We start from the raw sequence: 18,714 nt of genomic DNA, 5'->3' as shown, positions 1-18,714 counted from the left end.
GAGGGGCTTGACAGCTGGCCTGCAAGCAAAGCTGAGTTAATAGAAGAAATCACAATTGATGATTTTTGAGTGTATCCATAGCAAAGAAGACAAGGCCATCAGCATGGAAACAGATTAGAAAAAATACATGAAAATTTCTGTACCTAGACTACATGCCTAAGCAGATGTGTATAGGTGCCTTATGAAATTTCTGTCAAACTTTTGCCAATTATATTGATGTTAATTGCTTTGCACCAATGAATATAATAAGTTATTGTGATGTAGTTAATGACTTCAGATCATGCTTTGTTAAGAGTATATAAGCTAAAGAACACATAAAATAAAAAACTTTTTTCTTCTTGGACCCTGATCATGTGTGTGTGTCACATCCAACATAACAGTGACATTAGCCAGCACAGGAGGGATCTGTCCTGAGGTGGCTCAGTGTCTTGGTTTGGAAAGAAAGGAATCTGCTAAGGAAGGCAGGAGCCTCCCCTGAAATGGAGAATGTAAACCCTCCCCACCCCTCCAAATTGCTATAAATTTTAAATTAAGGGGCTCTCAGGCAAAAATATGGGAGCAGGAAACAACAGTTCTTTAATAGGGAAGAAAATAAAAAGATAAAATAAACAATGCAGTAAACCAGAACAACACTGACAGAGTCAGAACCCAACCTGACACCCTGTGGGTCAGGCTGTTGGTGGCAGTCCCATTGGAATTGTGGCTCAGCCCTCCTGCAGTGTCAGAGGTGGCTCTGCTGGAGCAGGGGTCCTGTAGAGAAGGATGGATTCTTCCTCTGAAGATCCAGTGGAAGGAGAGGCAGCTGCTGTTCCTCTGGGGAATCCCATGGAGAAGCCATGCTGGTGTCTCAAAACCTCTGGATTATATCTGGGTAGCAATGCTTGGCTCCTCCCTCTGGGCTCACATCTCCCAATGGGATGCTGCAGTTCTTATCAGCCATGCACTGACATCAAATAGCTGTTATCAGCAATGTCCCCTCCCGAGGGAGGAGTGATTGTGGAAGAGATAAGGCAAACTGCCCACTCGACAAAAGACAGCTGCCCTACTGATGGTAATAGAATACAATCTGGAACACTGGTCAGTGGCTGGGCCACAGCCCCTTCCCAGACCCCATGCAGGAGTGGGCTCTGCCCAGTTCCCTTCCCACAGGCAGGCCCAGCCCAGGCAGCTCCATCTGTGGTCAGGGCTCTTCCTGCTGGGGCTGTAAATGAGGAGGAAGCGGCTGGAGAGGGAAAGCTGCAGCAGGGATCTCATTTCCCCTGCCCTCCCTGCAGCCCTGCTCACAGCCCTCACACTCCTGCTGTTCCCAGGCTGGGGTCTGGGGGCTCCTCTGGATCCACACCACGAGGATGAGGTGAATTTCTCCTGGGAGAGCAGAACATCTGCATCTCTTGGTCTCCAGAGGGCTGTGGTATTTCCTGGGGTCCCTCATCATTGGAAGGAAGGAATGATGAATTTGACTCCATGTTCTCAGAAGGCTAATTTATTATTATATTATATTATATTATATTATATTATATTATATTATATTATATTATATTATATGGATACAGATAGAAGGCTAAAAGATAATAATGAAAACTCATTACTCTTTCCAGAGCCCCAACACAGCTTGGCCATGATTGGTCATTAAATAAAAACAATTCACATGTTTTTATTACAATTCACATGATAAACAATCTCCAAGCACATTCCAAAGCAGCAGAACACAGGAGAAGCAAATGAGATAATATTGTTTTCCTTTTTCTCTGAGGCTTCTCAGCTTCCCAGGAGAGAAACCCTGGGCAAAGGGATTTTTCCAGAAAATATGACAGTGACAGAGCACAGCCTGCAGCAGGACGTGTTGGATGCTGAAGCAGCAGAACCTCGTATTTCTGAGCAACTGGAAGCCAAGTGCATCCCCTCCCTTGTGATGCAAGACAGTCCAGATTCTCTGGAGAACATCTGCAGGAGAAGCCAGTGCCCAAAGTCAGGAAATATCTCTGATCCTTTGCCAAGAGTGGCTGTGGCTGCCCCTGGATCCCTGCAAGTGTCCCAGGCCAGGCTGGACAGGGCTTGGAGCAGCCTGGGACAGTGGGACGCGTCCCTGCCCATGGCAGGGGTGGGGCTGGATGGGCTTTAATGTCTCTTCCAGCCCAAACCATCCTGTGATTCCTCCTAGACCTCCTCAGGGGCTGGAAAGCCCCACAACCAGGTTGCTTTCATCTAGTTTGGACTTTGACTACAGTTAGAGCTGCCCGAGCTTTTCCCACAGGATTGCCAAATGTGTGGATAAATTGACCTTTGCTGTACTGTACAATAAAATAAACCACTGAAAGCAGCAAACCCCCCTGGCCCAGCTACCCCAGCACATTTACCAAAGTCTTTTATCACAGAATCATGGAATGGTTTGGGTGGGAAGGGACATTAAAGGCCATCTTGTTCCACCCTTGCCATGGGCAGGGACACCTTCCCCCATCCCAGGTTGCTCCAATGGCCTGAAACATTTCCAGGGATCCAGGGGCAGCCACAGCTGCTCTGGGCAACCAGAGAGGGAAGAATTTCTTCCTAATATCAAATCTAAACCTCCTCTCTGTTGTTTTTTATCCTAAAACTCTCAAGTCTGGAGGCTTGAGAAGGAGAGGGTTTGGACAAGTCATTGCTGTGACATCATTCAGGAATGCAAATTTTGACCAAAAAAAAAAAAAATACCCCCATCTGCAGCCCCACAAACTCCCTCCCTGCTGCCTTTCTGCTGAAGAGAAGTGAGTAATTCAGTCACAAACCCAAAGGGAAGTGAAACTCTCTCAGCTCCTTGCAGAGCTCAGCATGTCCCACCCATCTTCCTCTCTGGCCACAAGGGCCAACATCCCTGTGCCACAGCCTGCTCTGGCAGGCAGATCTGGAAGCAAATCACCCTACAAAATCCTCTTTTCCCAGGTTTTCAGCCATGGGGCACAGCATCCCTGCATTTCTAGCAGGCTCCCTGAGGGACCAGGACAAAGCCTGTCTGTGGGGTTTGGGTTTGGAGCTCGCTCTTGCACTTAGGACATATCCTTTGGTCTTGGGTAAGAAAACAGGAAAACTGCCAGGATATTTCTGTGGGGCTTTAAAACAAACTCTGACACAGGACAGCAGTGTAACACAGGTGACATCACTGCTGTATCTGAAATGCCATCTCTGGGAGAGGCTGAAAGCAGCTCCAGCTCTCATCTGGGACCTGAATCAGCACAGGAGCACAGGAAGGGGAGGTTCAGGCAGACACAGGATCGATATCAGAGCTCCCTCCTGCTCTCCACCTTCCTGCAGGGAAGAGCAGCTCAGCAGAGTCACATCCCAGAGCTGCACAGCACTCTGGGGTGAGATGGCCACAAAAACCACCTGCTTTCCATCCTGCACCCTCTCCTGAGCCCCACTGATGTTCCAGCTCTGATCCGCTCTGCTCATGTTGGTTATTTACCCAGGAATAGATCAAACCTTGTGCTGAAGCTGAGATAAAATGTTTTGGCTGCTTCCAAAGCAAGATCTCTGCTTTGGAATCCAAACCCCTCCACAAGAGCCTGTGGAAGGGGTCAGGTGCCCAATGCAGATGGGACCTGGTGTGAGCAAAGTGGCCTCTGTCACCTGAGCACAGAAAAACGAACAGAAAGCCATCAAAGAAACCCAAAAGATGATTTGGGAACTGGTAAAAGCTGTACAGCCTGGTCCAGTGGAAGATATCCCTGCCCATGACAGGGCTGGAAATGAATGAGTCCTTCCTTTCCAGACCAAACCAATCTGGATTCCATGAAAAATGTTAACCCCTGCAGTACTTGAGTACAATAAAAAAGCACTTTGGCCAACATCCATTTCCTTACTAGAAGGTTTGTCCAGCACTTTACAAAGCCATATATTGGAGCTGGTAGAGTTTACTCTCTTAGGTTGCTTTTTAAAAGTGATGGGATATGGCTGAGTTCTCCTAAGCAAAGGAAGCTCCACATTAAAAAAGGCAAAATAAATCAAACAGACATGAAACCACTGCAGGCAGCTCACACCACACCTGCCAGTGCAGGCATGGAGGGAAAATCCCTTCAATTCCTGACTTGGTAAAAATGCACAAGAATGACCAACACTTGTAGCATACAATGAGTTTAATTTCAAAATTCCCTTTCAATTACTCTGATTTATTTTTTCAACTGCAATTGATTTTTTAAAAATAATTTTTTGCTGATATCACTATTTCTTCATCATAAACACCTGAGGGGAAAAAAAGCAAGTATTGGAAAAAATGGACCTTGAACAGCAACTCTGACATTTTGCTTGAGCCTCTCAAATCCCTTTCAGTCCTTTAAGGTGATCTTGGAGCTTTAGCTCGGTTTGGTGTCACTAAAAATAATTTTCTGAAATGCAAATATTTGCTCAGCCTATTTCAGAACGCAGGGCTCAAATGAAGGAGTGAATTTAAAAAAATTCTATGTCCATCATCCACTTCTGTTGAGGTTTTTTAGTTTGGTTTGGTGTTTGAAAAGAACAGGAAGTAATTGTTAAGGGGGGAGGTTCCACATTAAAAACATTTATTGTACTCAGCACTTGTTTGAGCATAAGTCCCCCCACAACTTTGCCCTCTCGTGGGGAAATGGGAGAGTTCCTTTGGTAGTCACAGCTGTAGGAAAAAACTGCTTAAGGGATGAATTAGCAAGTCCAGCAGGAAAAGCTTTCTGTGTTCATTCACTGCTTCATTCATTTTTTCTTTCAATCCCACTTCAGCACAAGGTGGTTTAATGTCACTTACAGAGTCAAGCATGGCCACTGCCAGCCCCCTAAAAACTTGCTTTTTAGATGTACAAAGGATCTCAGTGCAATTTCAATAATGCTGTTTGCTGTCTGCAGATTTCACTGCAAGTAAGTGAAAAGAAATTCACTTACACATCTAAGAGCTATTTATAACATGTAAAAACTGAAATATTCACATGGAAAACTGAAATATTCACATTGAAATACATAGCTTAAGGAATGACTGAGGACAGCTCACCTCTTTAATACTTTGAAAAATCCAGTTTTGCATGATCAGACTATGATCAGGCCCAGGGTTATTTTAACTCATCGCTGCTGTCATCAACCCAGCCAAAATGGAAGAGGAAAAAAAAAATAGAGGCAGCCATCTGGAAACACACCCAGTGTGCTCAGGGAGTTTAGAAATGTAGATCAGAGATAGGCAGGGAGAAAAGTTGGATTTCTCACCGTCACATGGGGAGGCAGGCAGGGAAGAGCACAGCCACAGCACCGGGGCCATCTGCTCCTGCCTGGCTTTGTCACCTGAAACGTGGCCAGGAGGGACAGGACCAAGGGAAGGTGCACACAGGGCTCCCAAAAATGTGCACCCACTGCAGCCTTCCAGCTGGGATAAAAGCATTTTCCAGGAGGGAGTTTCCCACCCACCTTGATGGATCAGTTTGTCAGCAGCACCTGAGGTGTCACACAGCCGGCTCAGGGCCAGCACAAAGTGCCACCAAGGCCAGGAACAGCCTCTGTCACCAAAGCAGTGACCACATGGAGCTCCTCACCTCCCCAGAGATATGGCAGGGACAGGGGATTGACTGTTCAGCTCCCAACAGATTTCACAGCACACTCAAACCACAAGGAAATTTGGATTTTATTATTGAAACAGATAAAATGCTCACTTATCCCAAAATCCTGTGAGAGTCTAAAACCAAGACCTGCTAATCTGACTGATTTCTGTTATAGGGGCTGTGAACACTTGATGTTCCCCCTGACCAAAGCCCTTAAACCCCTTGTCAGGGCAGGAAAAATACCCCAAACAGCTGCTCAGCTGACTCTGAGGTACCTCAGGCTAAAAAAACCAACTCTGCCTTCTTGGCAAACCAGCACAAACCTCTCTGCTCCTGCAGGAGGTGTGTCATAGACATCTTTTATGAAAATCCTTTCTTTAGGATTTCTCCTCCTGAGAAGCTGGGAGGCCTCAGGAACAAAATGTAAACAATGATTATCTGCTGCTGTGGAATGCAACAGGTGCATCTGTGATTGGTCTCATGTGGTTGTTTCTAATTAATGGCCAATCACAGTCAGCTGGCTTGGACAGAGAGTCTGAGCCACAAACCTTTGTTATCATTGTTTCTCTTTCTGTCCTCAGCTAGCCTTGTGATGGAATCCTTTCTTCTACTCTTTTAGTATAGTTTTAATGTAATATATATCATAAAATAATAAATCAAGTCTTCTGAAACATGGAGTCAGATCCTCATCTCTTCCCTCATCCTCAGACCCGTGAACACAGTCACAGAGGTGCCAGCCAGGATTTACTGCTTAAAAGCAAACTCTTGGTGCAGAGAACTTGGAAAGTTCCTCAGAGCTCAAACCCACAATAGTTCTTCCTAAAAGCACTGTGAAATATTGGATTTCCACAGGGAAAGCAAAGGACAGAGCAGGAGGCTGAGGGGGAAGGAGACCCCTCGGTGCAGCAGTGGTGACCACACCACCCCATCTCCAGCCCAGAGGCCCCCAGCAGGCAGGAATGCCTTTTCCACAGTCAGGAGAGAGCATTCCTGTTTCAGAGAAGGCAATTTCCCATCAGAGCTGTCAGATCCCTGAGTTTCCAAGCCCTCCTTAAGCACTCAGACCCTCTCCCAGCAGGCACACAGCAGATCACACAGCCCCAACACCTCTGTCCTCTTGGGGCACCAAACTGCAGCTCCCTTCTTCCCCCCATCTGTGGGGTTCTGCAGGTGCCATTCCAACAATCCACACCAACAGATCCTTCTGAATGATAGCAGAGTTTATTTTATTATTTTGTACAGCCAGCATTGGTCTCCAGGAATAAGTTATAATCTTACACAAGTGAGTCAGCCCAAACCCACCCTTAAGGAATGTTCAACTTTCAGCACTTCTGATTTAGAGGGAAATTATTTAGAGGGTAAGTTGCAGTCTGAAGAATGGGAATCAATCTGAATTTGTGATTAAAACTTCTCAGAATTCTCAGGGTTTCCTTGCCTCTAACTGGATTGTGGACAACAGCAGAGGTTGCATCTTTCAGGACTGCACTGAGGATACATTCATCCTGGGGACTATTTATTTTCCTAAACTGGGCAGGGTTTTGTTTCCTTTATCCCCAACTCTATGCCCCATGGTTCTGCTCTGCAGACACTTCACAGTCCAGTACAATCAATGCCTGTAACAGATTTGTCCAGATACTTGGATGCCTGTGCCACATCCTTTATTTGGCTGTTCTCAGCACCTCAAACACCTCCACTGCTCACAGCACATTCTGTCTGGTGCAGCAAGAGGAACAGACCTTGATTTGCCTTTCAGCAATGAACACACAGAACAAATAAATACTTTTAAATCCTTTAAATTGTAACAACTTACACAGTTCCAGGGCAGAACCTGGTGATCTACCTGGCCAAAAGCACTCCAAGGCAAAGCCTCACTCACTTCCTTGAGGAACGGGGAAGGGGATGAGCAACAGCCCAAGAGGAATTCCTCTTTCTTCCATGCTCAGAGAATTGCCAGTGTCTGGTACCAAGCAACTCACATTCTCTAGCACAAAACAAAACAAAAACCAAAAAAACAAGCAAAAAGAAGTTGTATAAACATTTCCTTTCCCTCTCTGAAAAGCAGCTCTGAAACAGCCCAGGCAGCTCTGGGAGATGCCAACCAGCACAAAACCAGAGTCAGGAGCCACCATGGGTGTCACAGCCTTCCTGCCCTGCTAAAGGCCCTCCTAGGGCTCCCTAGAGACCTTCCAGCCTCACAGCAAAGTGGTTTCACCAGCAATTCCCTCCTCACCACACCTGGCAGCTCCCCAGCCTGCACAGGCCAGCACACAGACACGCCTGGGGGGTCTGGACATGGCTTTGAGAAAATCAGTGAAGAGCACAAACACTGAATGTGACCCAGAATCCCCATCAAAGGGCTGGTGAGAGTTTTACTAGTCCTGGGCAGGTGCATGTTGGGGTGCTGGGGGATTCCATTCAGTTAAGAAAGGTTCAGGCAAGCCTTAAAGCTTTATAAAGCCACTGAAGCTGAAAGTAAGGTCTGGTTGCAGAAGCCCAATGCTCCTTCCACAGCAAGTAGAGACATCTCACAACAGTGATCAGCAAGTGAGAGAATGCTTTGAAAAGGTGCCATTTTTGACATGGAGAGGAAGGCAGGCTCAGTGCTGTGCTCAGCCTTCCTTCCTGAGGGAAACTCGTGGGGAAAACGTTTTTGTTTCCTACAGAGAACAAACCTGTCACTGAAGCCATGGAAACTTTCACAGGAAACAACCCAAAGCAGCACCTCACTCCACAAGAGCATCCCAAAACACATCACAACAGAACTGCACTGACATGAAGGCTCCACACCTGTCCCAGCTGTGTGTTCTGGTGCCAGGGAGGGGGGTGATTTTGTTTTTTCCCCTTTAAGAAATTCTGTCCCAGTTAGAATAAAGCAAACCCTTTCTTTTGACTGTTCTTTTCAACGTTTTCTTTATATACAATCCTTAAAATACACTTAAAAATAGCTGCACACGTGTTGTATGGTAATACCAGAGAAGGGCAGTTGCACAGACCGTGCCTCTGAGGACACCAAAAACTGTAAATACCCCCAGCTCTGCTCCAGCCCCCATGCTGGCCCCAAGGAGGGAAGGAAGAAGGGAAGGAAGGAAGGAAGGAACAAGCAGTTTGGAAATGGGAGTCTCTCACAAAACACGCCACTTACAAATCCCAGGGTAATTTCCTCAAGCATTTTTGTATCAAGTCCTTTCAGAAATGTTTGAGGTCACACTGCCATTTTAGCAATAAAATCTGCTGCGACATGCATGTGTCAGCTTCCCACTCAACCAACTGCAGCCCTGAGGATTTTTCTGGCCTGGTAGAAAGAGGAAATGTAACACAATTTCTGAAGAACGGCTGGTCCTCCGTTTCCAAACTCCATGTGGTTCCCTCGATGGCTCTTGGACACACACCCACACTTTTTTGTTCTTTTTTTTTCCTCTAATACACGTTTCCCTCTAACCAACATGCAGATTTCTCCTCCCAAACATCCACATCTCGGCGTCCCAACGAGACAATCCATGTCATCCATCCAGAGGCTTTCCCAGGTAGACCAAAGTCACTTCTGTGTTACCATACACAGCAGACACTGCTGGATACAGGCAAACTTTTGGCAGTCCTCTGAAGGCAACTCCCAAGAACTCATAGCCCCTCTCAAACGCTAATGTTTTGTCTTCCATGTCCAGGATCACTCGAATCCTTTCACCTATCTGGAAACAGAGACAGGAGGGAGAGTAAAAATAACACACAGAGAGGGTCAGCATGTTCAGATGGAAACAAAAATAATGCAAAGTGGAACACAGCAGAGAGTTTTAAAGCAGGGCTGTCCCGTGTCTCATGATTGATTGCTCTTATGAAGGGAATTTCTCAGTTTCACCATGATCTGAAGCAGGACAGCATCCACCACCTGTTTATGATAATAAACATGACCCTTCCCACATGAACCTGTGAGAGCACTGAGAGCAGGCACTTTGTGCTGTGTGCTTTGGAAATACTGCAGAGCTCTGGAATCTTTGCAATGGGCTTCAAGTTACCTGAGCTCTGTGTTCAGCTGCTGCTATGCTGAGCAGCAAGTGCTCTGTGAGGAGAAGCATCTTTAAAGACAATGGGTTAGAGAAAGGCAAGTGCCACCTACAAAAAAATCCCAGAATAGATTAATATGCAGGTGCTGTCACTGACAGAGGTGTTCCTCCACCAAGGTAAAAGGAAATTTCAGTACAAAATGTAAAATGAAACACCTAAATAAATATATATGCTCCCTGCATTTATCCAGCACACATTATTGCAGATACCAATGAAAGTCCCAGACAACAGCCACAAGCAGAGCAGGCACCACACAAACTCCTGACTCTTCTCCAGCCAGCCCCAGCACTGGGAATTCCTTCTAGCCAACACTAACACACACAAGTGTTTCCTGCAAGCATGTTTTCTATGAGCAGATCACTGCACAGATCTTAATAAACACAAAATACATCAAAGGGTCGCTGATTTGAACTTTCACACAATATTTAGGAATATCAGATGCAAGGCACTACACAGATCTTCACCTACAAGCGAAACAAAGCCACAGCACTGGGGGTCACACTGGATTATTTTAAAGTCCCTTCCAACCCATTCTCTCAATATGAGATGGAAATAACAATGATCCAGTTTAAGTTGTAACACGAGCAAATCCAGCAGTTGTGTGAGCAGGCAGAATGACAAGACAAGCACTTCTATAAGGACAAAAAGGTAGGGTGGCCTCTGCTCTTTAACACCCTGAAGTTATCTGAACATCAGATTCCAGATAAGAAATGTCACCCACAGAAGGAAGGTGGCCAGTGAGCAAAGCAGCAGCAATCAGCACTGCTACAGGTTTTTGCAGGAAGATTCTCACCTGAGCACTAACTTCAGCTCACCCTGCCACACAACAAAGGGGTACAAGCCCTCAGACGCTCACCTTGCTGTGGGGCAAGTTGCTACTTCAGAAAGCTACAACAGTCTTTCAGGTTTTATTCCAAAAAGCACCACGATGTCTAAGCAGATAGTCACAGTACAGGTTTCACACTCAGAGTTTGAGATTAAAGTGTGGGAACAACCCAGGGTCAGGTGCACTGAGCACCAGACAGGTGTAGCCTGCACAAGCAGTAAATGAATGGGGGAAAGAGCTCACAAGGTGGAATCATTTGCCTCCTGCAGGGAAGGCAAAGAGACCTTTGAGAGTCACTTAGGAGCAATTCAGCAGCCAGCCGGGACAGCGAGTGACAACCAGCACCCCCCAGCCCACTCCAAACCCCCTCACCTGGTATTTGGGCGCGTTATTGCACTGGGGGAAGCTGCCGTTCACCTCCCCGTTATGCAGCAAATTATTGTCCACCAGGTTCCAGCCCCAACTCTGGTCGTCGCTGCCCAGCAGGGCCACGTAGCCCTGGCACTGCATGGGGGCGCGCTTGGTGGCGATGCCGATGACGGCCACGGTGCCCAGCGGGCCCTCCCACCACACCTCCCAGGCGTGCCGGCCCTCGCTGAAGCCGATCTTGGTGCGCGCCCCGTCCGTGCTCTGCGCGATGGGGTTGCGGTGCAGCGTGAAGCCGTTCTTCTTGATGTACACGTTCCTCGAGCAGTCGTTGGTGCTGAAGGCGTGGTGGAAGGCACGGACCTGGGCGAGACAAGGCGGGAGGGGGAGATGGACGGCGCTGCGAGCAGCCTGCTCTAGTGGGAGGCGTCCCTTCCAACCCGAACCATTGTGGCTCTAGGAGATAAAACCCTGTGGCGCTCCCCAGCCTCCCGCCCCCTCGGTTTCCAATGGCGGGTGGGCCGGAGGGCTGCGGGGGTGTCCCCGAGCGCCGGGGGAGGCGGTGAGGGGGTGTCCCGGCGGGGCGGGGGTCCCGGCCTCACCTTGCCCTTGTAGGTGGGCACGTTGCAGAGGATGTCGGTGCGCAGGGCCTCCTCGGCCAGGCAGCGGGCGGCCAGGCTGCGCCACACCTCGCTGTTCTCGTCGCCGTGCAGGACGCGGTGCCACAGCTTGCAGACCAGCGCGCAGCTCCGCAGCTCCCGCAGCTCCAGGTACGAGAACACCAGCTCCAGCACCCGCCCCGGCAGCCGCCAGCCCGGCCCTCCCCACGACGCCGCGGCCGCCCCGGGGCCGGGCCCGGGGCCGGGCCCCGCCGCCATCGCCCCCCGCGCTGCCCTCGCCCGCCCGGTGTGGCCGGGGCCGCCCGAGGCCCTCACGGCGCGGGGGCGCGCGGCGCCGCCATCTCGGCCGCGGGCACCGCCCCGCGCGTGCGCGGCGGGCGCGGGGGGCCGGCGAGGGGCGGGGGCGGCGGCGGAGCCGAGCGGAGCCCGGGGGAGGCGAGGGGAGCGCGGCGGAGCTGAGGGGAGCTGAGGTGAGAGCTGAGGGTCCCGCGCCTCCCGAGCTCCCCGGGACAGCCCCGGCAGCGCAGCGCCCCGCGGGCCAGGCCGGGCCGGGCCGAGCCGAGCCGGGGGGCGGCCGCAGGGCCGGGCCTGCCCGGGCGGGGGGCGGTCGGACCGAGCTACCGCAGGGCCCGGGGGTTGGCGGGGTACGACTCACCTGGGACCCCCGGGGAGCGGCGGCCGCGAATGTGCCCCGATGAGAGCTGCGGGGGAGGTATCGGCCTTCTCTGTAGGGTTATTTGATCGCCAAGAGCGAAGTTCCTCCTCTGGTGAAATGAATGGGCTCTGGCTGCTCTTTAGATCTGGGTCAACAAGAATCACATGGAAAACATAACGTGGTTGTAAAAAAACAAAAGAAGGTAAAACCACCAGGAACAAGCGTTTGTTGCCCAGTAGTTAAATAAATGCACGGACCATGTGCTTTTCTCTGCAGCCTCCCAGTCCCTCCAACATTTTTGTGCTACCGTTTTTCGCCCTCCCCTTAATTTTCTGCTGATGTGCTGCCCTAAGCAGTGCTGTGGCACAGGCTGATGCGGGCAGGCACACCAGGAAGGGTTAAGGTTGGTGAGCGCCGTGGGTGTGCTCTGACAGCCAATTAAATATGTTGCAACCTGTTTTAACTTAGTAATACTTCTTTTAAAAAGTCTCATTGTACTGTTTAGGTTGGAACAGACCAGTCAGCACTGTGGTGTCGCGAAAGCTCCACTTGGGTACTGAGCTGTCCTGAGCTGTGGTGGTGCCCGATTTAACTGGACACCGGAATTTCAGGATAGTCTTCTTGCTTGATGCGTTTCTGCTGCAATGACACCCACAACCACCTCATTCAGGGCTCGTTTTTGTTTGTTTCAGGGTGTCCCTGCAGCATGGCAGCGCAGTGGAGCGGTGGCCATTCCTGCTCCGTGCTGTGCCTGGCCGTGAGCACGGAAGGGCTGGTGGCCTCCGGCGCGGAGCGGGGCGAGCTGGCGCTCTGGGACGGGGCGGGCTCGGCCGTGGCTCAGCTGCGGCTCCCGCAGGCGGAGGACGTGACCTCGGTGGTGTTCTCGGCCCGGCGGCCCAGCACGCTGTACGCGGCCCACGGAGAGACCATCAGCGTGCTGGATGTGCGCTCCCTGCAGGAGCCCCTGCAGCGCTTCCACGTGAACGAGGAGGAGATCAACTGCCTGTCGGTGAACGACGCCGACAGCTTGCTGGCTGCCGCTGATGACTCGGGGGCCATAAAGGTTGTGGACTTGGAAAGCAAGAAAGTCAGCCGGTCCTTGAGACACTCCAACATCTGCTCGTCTGTTGCCTTCCGACCTCAGCGGCCTCAAAGCCTGGTTTCCTGTGGGCTGGACATGCAGGTGATTTGCATACATGTGCACGGGTATTAATGAAGTGAAACAGTAATTAGCCACCTGTGTCGTGAGGCACCCACAGACTTTCACCGAGCACGAAGGTGTTCAGCCTGCAGTCACTGTGAAGCTCCTTCACTATTCTGAAGTAGTTTTGGGGCTGTTTGTGCTATGTTCCACTCAGCAGCTTCTGCCCTGTTTTTATCTTCATTGATATTTACAATTCAAAAGTGAATGGGGTGAGGGGAAATCAGAACACAGTGTAAAGCTCACTTGTGCTGTATTGGCTCTTTGCTGGACTGAGCAAAACCAGCAGCTGTCCCTAGGGATCAGTGGTGGCTGCAGATGAGATGCAAAGGATGGTGAGGAGAAGGCACAGTGCTTGAGGCAGGCAGGTAGAGCAGCATCTTTCCAAGTAGAACGTATCACTGTGAAGACAAGTAATTTTTATCATTTATCCTTTGTTCTGTTAGCATCTTGGAAGCATGAAATGTTCTTTGCCTTTTAAACCTTCCTATTCTCATCAAGAGGAAACTTGGTCCTTTGCATTCTGAGAAGAGCCATGCTGGGGGTTAAGCCCAGAACAGATATTTTTCAGTAATTTCTTTCCAGTGGTTGAGGCCTGACCACATTCCTGGTTTGGCCCGATATGAAAACTGTCACTTCTCAAAGGTTTCTGTGGTTCCAGTGGTGTCAGGGTGAAGTTTGTGTGACAGCTTTGAGCAGTTTCACCTTCTGTTCTTGAAACCAAAGTACATCTAACGCCCATTAGAGCAAATACATGCTGATATTTAGTATAAGCTGTATTTTTCTGTGTTAAAGCCATGATGATAGAGCCTGTCTGGGAGGAGTAAACACTCAGTCCCTCAGCTGGCTTAATTTTGGTCCCTAAAATGCAGATACAACAGCTTGTGGCTGGAAACTTTTAATCAGAATTGTAAACATTTATGTACAACTCAGTACAAGTGAGCTGATTCTTTTTTGTGACTTTTTAGTGTTAGTTTCATTTATTGTAGCTCAGCAAGTTGGTTTTTGGGTGAAAGTCAGTATCCCAAAACAGGATTTCATTTGTGTGCTTTTGTACAGTGAAAAGAGCATCGTTCTGCATTGAGGCTGCATTTTAGGATCTATCATTCCCCAAAGGGGAGCTTAGCTGCAGAACTCTGAAGCCTTGTGCTGCACCATGCCTTTGGACAAGTTATGAGCTCTACAAAACATGTTCTGGGCTTGTCAAACCCTCAGGGAAGCTGTGGATGATGAGAATTGAAATTCAGGTTGCTGGAGTTCTTTCAGGAGTTTTGATGAAGCAGGGGAAATGCCATGAGGACAGAAAATACTTAGTTTGCAGAAAACTCTTCAGCACTTGATGGATTCATCAGATTGTTGCAGTCCTGTCTCTGATGAAAGCAGGAGTATTTTCTGTAAGCATCACCCAGCCCCTCTGAATTACAGTAAATCACAGTTGTTGTGGAAGTAGTTTTAGTGCAGCAGCAACAGAGTAACTGAAACAGGAAAGTGACAGGAAATATGTTTCAGATGTTTTAGTGTGATTTGGATCCCAGAAATGCAGAGCCAGGCTCTTTTGTGAACTAAATTTAAAGACTCCTGTACTTATTGGTGATTACTACTGAAGGAGTATTTTTATTAATAACAAATTGAAGCTTAGCTTTATGAAGCAAACAGTACACCAGTGCTGCATTAGACTGACTTGTGCTTTTTTGATCTGTTGGCCTTGAGGATGCTTATTGTCAATTCAGATCCTACAAAAGTCTTGAGAGCATTATTTTTAATTGCTCAGTATAAATCTGTAGTGCTTGAATTGCTGTACAACAGACACAGGATTTTCACTGGGGGCTTGGAGGTGGGGTGGCATTGGAAAAAGAAGTCTTAAAGCACAACCTGCCCCATCTCAGTAGGTAAAGCATGCCCTAGTCCACAGCACAAAGCAGATCTACCCACTGGATATAAAAATAAATACAAATATGCCTGTTTAAAAACCACAGCCTCAACTGCTGTTTGGATTTTGCTGTCCCATTTTTCAGACACGTTCGTGGAAGTGACTATTATAGGCCAAGTAGCAGAGACAGAAATGCAGAATGATAATGATCTCTATTCACTGCTAGGGTTTCCCTGTCCCTCCTTCTCAATAATTGATGTGCAGGATGTCATGATTACAACTGCTGAGATGAATGCAAAAGCTTTTAGAGCAGTGTTTGCATCTCTTCCGTGGTCTAAAGGTCTGAGTCACTGACTGCAGAGTGTGGTGGTGGTGGGGCTTTGCAAAGCAGGCCAGAAAGATTTGCTACATTTATTAGGGCAAGTTTAACCTCATGCTTTACACCCCTTGGAGTCACACACAGCCTTTGCTCTGCTAGGACAAGAAGTGTGGTTGCTTATTTTACTATTAAATATCCAATTTGAGTAAAATACACAAACAATTTATTTTTTTTCCAGGTGATGCTGTGGAACCTGCAGAAAGTTCGTCCCTTGTGGAGCACAAACCTGCAGGAGTGTGAGATGGAGGAAGAGAGCCCTCAGTCAGCTGGGCAGTTCTTCAACCCACCTCTTGCACATTCCCTGTCCGTGGCCTCCTGTGGCAACATCTTCAGCTGTGGAGCTCAGGATGGAAAAGTCCGAATATTCCGAGTCACTGGGGCCAGGTTTGAGCATGAGCTGGAGTTCCAGGCTCACAGCCTGGGAGTCTCACAGGTGCTCTTTATGCCTGAGGGCTACTGGTTGTTGTCTGGAGGAAATGATGGGAAAGTCTTGCTCTGGGATCTCAGCAGCAACCTCGGGAAGCAGCAGAAAAGTCCAGCAAAATCTCTGCACAGGAAAAAGGCTCAAGCAGCTGCTTGCAGCAGAAAAGATGGGAAACTCAACAAAGCAGCCTCCAATGAACACCCTGCAGTTGTGCCAAAGCTCAGCATTGAGCACGGAGAGAAGGTGAACTGGCTCTCATGTGCAGAGATCAAAGGCTCCAGGAGAGTGTTGGTTGCTGACCAGAGCAGCTCTGTATCAGTGTATCCATTGCCAGAACCTTAAGGCACCCAGGTGCTTACACAATCTGAGGGATAAAACCACTTCTGAGAGCCAGTTACATGCACTGACAGTGACCTGGACAGGGAACCCCTCTGTCCCTGGGAAGGGAAGGGGTTTGCTGTGCACTCCTGGTGTCCCTGGCCTCGTGCTGGCTCTTTGTGGCTCACACAGCCACTCTCTCTTGCAGGGTTGGCAGCTTGCTGCTTGAATTTCAGTGAAACGGGTCTCTGTATTTAGGGGTAACATTAGTTCATGGCTCAGCTGACGTAATTAAGGCTGGAGGAGAAAATTAGTGCTCAGGAGACACCCACAATGCCAAGTGAGGCTGCTGAGCAGCAGCAGGGCTGTCACTGGCTCAGCCCTAGGTGCTTTGGGCTGTTGCAGTGCTCTGTGTGATTTCTCCCATAAAGCTGTGTCCCAGCTGGCTTCAACTGGGCATGGTGGAATCTGGTTTTCATCACACTCTGTCAGCAGCTGCACAGACTAGAGATGCATCAATTAACAAGTAATCAAATGAGTTTCCCTGTGGTTGCCAACTGAATTTTTTCACTGCAGCAAAAGAAGGAGCAGGGGAACTGTTACACCTGTTTGCTGGGTCAGCTGTCAGTTAGTTGTGTATATCAGGGAAAAAGAACTATTACACTTTTCTTAATAAATGCTTTCTCTCTCACTCTTCCCTTGTCCTTAGAATCACTCTAATGGTGCCAGACCCACACAAAATTGTGTCCAAAAGTTTATTTTACCCCCATCACAGGGTGAATACCAAGGGCCAAAGGCACGGCTTCTCCTTAACTAAATACTTCCTGTCTTCCCAAAGGTTTGAAACACAATGAGCAGAACTTGGCTTGCTAGAAGCTTCCCTTCATTTGCAAATTGAAGGTAGGAAGACCTAAGTGGAAATGTTACAGCTCTGGGCATGTTCAGTTCATGCTGGATTTACCATTAAGTGGGCAAATTATTTTATAAAAGGGGATTTTTCCTGGGTTATCCTTATCCTGTCACAGAACTGAATTCCTAGTGCTGGCTGAGGACCTGCTGCCCTGGTGGGAGGTTTGGGTTTGTGCTGCTGTGTTTCACCAGCTGGGCTGTTACCAGACTCCTATTATATTGGAAAAATTTTCAGCTTTTTTTTTTTTACATACCCAACTCTGGAATATCATTATCTGGTTGTGCTTCCTCTCTCCACTCCTTATGGAAGAAATTCCAACTGTCTTGGTTTTGCTCAAAGCAGCTCCTTGCAACCAAACACAACTCATTCTCATCCAAATCAGATTTTACCTTCATACCTTTTTAATTAAAAAAAAAAACAAAGGCAATCTGCTTGTACAGCCTTTCCCAGCAGGAGACTTTGGCCCAAGACATGATCTGGTGGGCACAACAGCAAATTGAAGCCAAAACACAGCAATAAAATAAAAAAAGCAGAAAATTGTGGTTACTCCCTTTTGTGTTAGCTGTAAATTAGTTCATCTGTGAAGCCATGGGATGAGTGGGGCAGAGGAAGGGGCTGTGTGGTTCAGTGTGTGCCATGTCCACATGTCCATGGACGTGTGTTGGTGCATCCATGACCTATATTTGGATATACAGGCTATAAAAAGCCTGGAACAAACAACCTCCTGCAGGACTCGGATCCCCTGTCCCTGCTGCCGGCTGCAGGAGAGAGGAGCGAGCCCACTCCAGCTTTTATTCCTCCTCTGGGTGCTCTCCAGGACGATGGCGAAGGGCAGCATCTCCCTGCGCTCCCTGAACGAGACCCTGACCAGGTCCTGGGGGCTGGGGAGGGACAGGGAGGGCTGGGACATGGGACACCCCACCAGGGTAACCTGGGCTTCTCTGGAAACTCCTTGGGCAGCAGGGTGGGGTGTAAACAGGGAGGGAGGAGCTCATGAACAGGCTCAATCTCTCCTTCACCCACTGGGGAGGAAAGAGGGACAGAGGCACCAGCTCCATGGTGGTGTTCATTCCCTGGCTGCCATCCTGCCTGTTTGCTGCAGGATTTGGGCACTTGCTCCATCACACATGGGCTGCAGCTGCATGAGGGCACTTGGGCTGTTCAGCCTGGAGGAGGCTGAGGGGAGACATTGAGGTTTACAGCTTCTTCATGAGGGAGGAGGAGGGACAGACAATGATCTCTGTGGGGACCAGTGACAGGACCTGGGGGAATGGCCTTAAGCTGTGTCAGGGGAGGTTTAGGTTGGATATTAGAAAAATGTTCTCCCAGAGCATGGTCAGGCATTGAAGAGGCTTCCCAGGGAATGTCACAGCACCAAAGCTGCCAAAGCTCAAGAAACATTTGGACAATGCTCTCAGGCACAGGGTGGGATTGCTGTGGGGTTGGATCCTTGTGGATCTCTTCCAACCCAGCACATTCTGTGTTTCTGTGAAATTCAGCCTTGCTGTTCTAATTGGGGATTTGAGGTGAACTTCTGATTTTCAGACCATGCCTCAGA

General features: G+C 48.9%; 2 protein-coding genes across 4 annotated transcripts; one reads left to right on the top strand and one right to left on the bottom strand.

The window, feature by feature from the left end:
• Window positions 1-6,727: 6,727 nt before the first annotated feature.
• Window positions 6,728-11,720, bottom strand: FBXO45 (F-box protein 45). Its single transcript, XM_064720793.1, has 3 exons — window positions 11,382-11,720; window positions 10,786-11,142; window positions 6,728-9,214 (listed from the first exon to the last, which is right to left on the bottom strand). The coding sequence occupies exons 1-3, from the start codon at window positions 11,655-11,657 to the stop codon at window positions 9,029-9,031; spliced, it is 819 nt and encodes a 272-aa protein (XP_064576863.1). The 5' UTR covers window positions 11,658-11,720; the 3' UTR covers window positions 6,728-9,028.
• A 79-nt stretch (window positions 11,721-11,799) lies between these two features.
• On the top strand, window positions 11,800-17,693 carry WDR53 (WD repeat domain 53). Of its 3 annotated transcripts, none has more exons than XM_064720792.1 (3): window positions 11,800-11,869; window positions 12,747-13,237; window positions 15,683-17,693. In XM_064720792.1, exons 2-3 carry the CDS (start codon window positions 12,761-12,763, stop codon window positions 16,268-16,270), a joined length of 1,065 nt encoding a protein of 354 aa, XP_064576862.1. In that variant the 5' UTR covers window positions 11,800-11,869; window positions 12,747-12,760; the 3' UTR covers window positions 16,271-17,693. The 3 variants fall into 3 exon arrangements, with proteins under 3 accessions (XP_064576862.1, XP_064576860.1, XP_064576859.1); XM_064720790.1 differs by lacking the exon at window positions 11,800-11,869 and adding an exon at window positions 12,091-12,111; XM_064720789.1 differs by lacking the exon at window positions 11,800-11,869 and having other exon boundaries at window positions 12,560-13,237.
• Window positions 17,694-18,714: the final 1,021 nt, after the last annotated feature.

Source organism: Zonotrichia leucophrys, chromosome 9, assembly GCF_028769735.1.
Source record: "Zonotrichia leucophrys gambelii isolate GWCS_2022_RI chromosome 9, RI_Zleu_2.0, whole genome shotgun sequence".
Lineage (NCBI taxonomy): Eukaryota > Metazoa > Chordata > Aves > Passeriformes > Passerellidae > Zonotrichia > Zonotrichia leucophrys.
Note: the sequence above shows the minus strand (reverse complement) of the source record. Positions and strands in the feature narration are given on the sequence as shown.

Excerpts from the sequence above, each read along its gene's own strand:
- FBXO45 (XM_064720793.1), bottom strand. The coding sequence starts at position 11,657 with ATGGCGGCGGGGCCCGGCCCCGGGCCCGGCCCCGGGGCGGCCGCGGCG. Across the intron at positions 11,143-11,381 it reads TGCCCACCTACAAGGGCAAG|GTCCGTGCCTTCCACCACGC; the intron begins GTGAGGCCGGGA and ends TGTCTCGCCCAG. Across the intron at positions 9,215-10,785 it reads ATAACGCGCCCAAATACCAG|ATAGGTGAAAGGATTCGAGT; the intron begins GTGAGGGGGTTT and ends CTCTGTTTCCAG.
- WDR53 (XM_064720789.1), top strand. The coding sequence starts at position 12,683 with ATGCGTTTCTGCTGCAATGACACCCACAACCACCTCATTCAGGGCTCG. Across the intron at positions 13,238-15,682 it reads CCTGTGGGCTGGACATGCAG|GTGATGCTGTGGAACCTGCA; the intron begins GTGATTTGCATA and ends TTTTTTTTCCAG.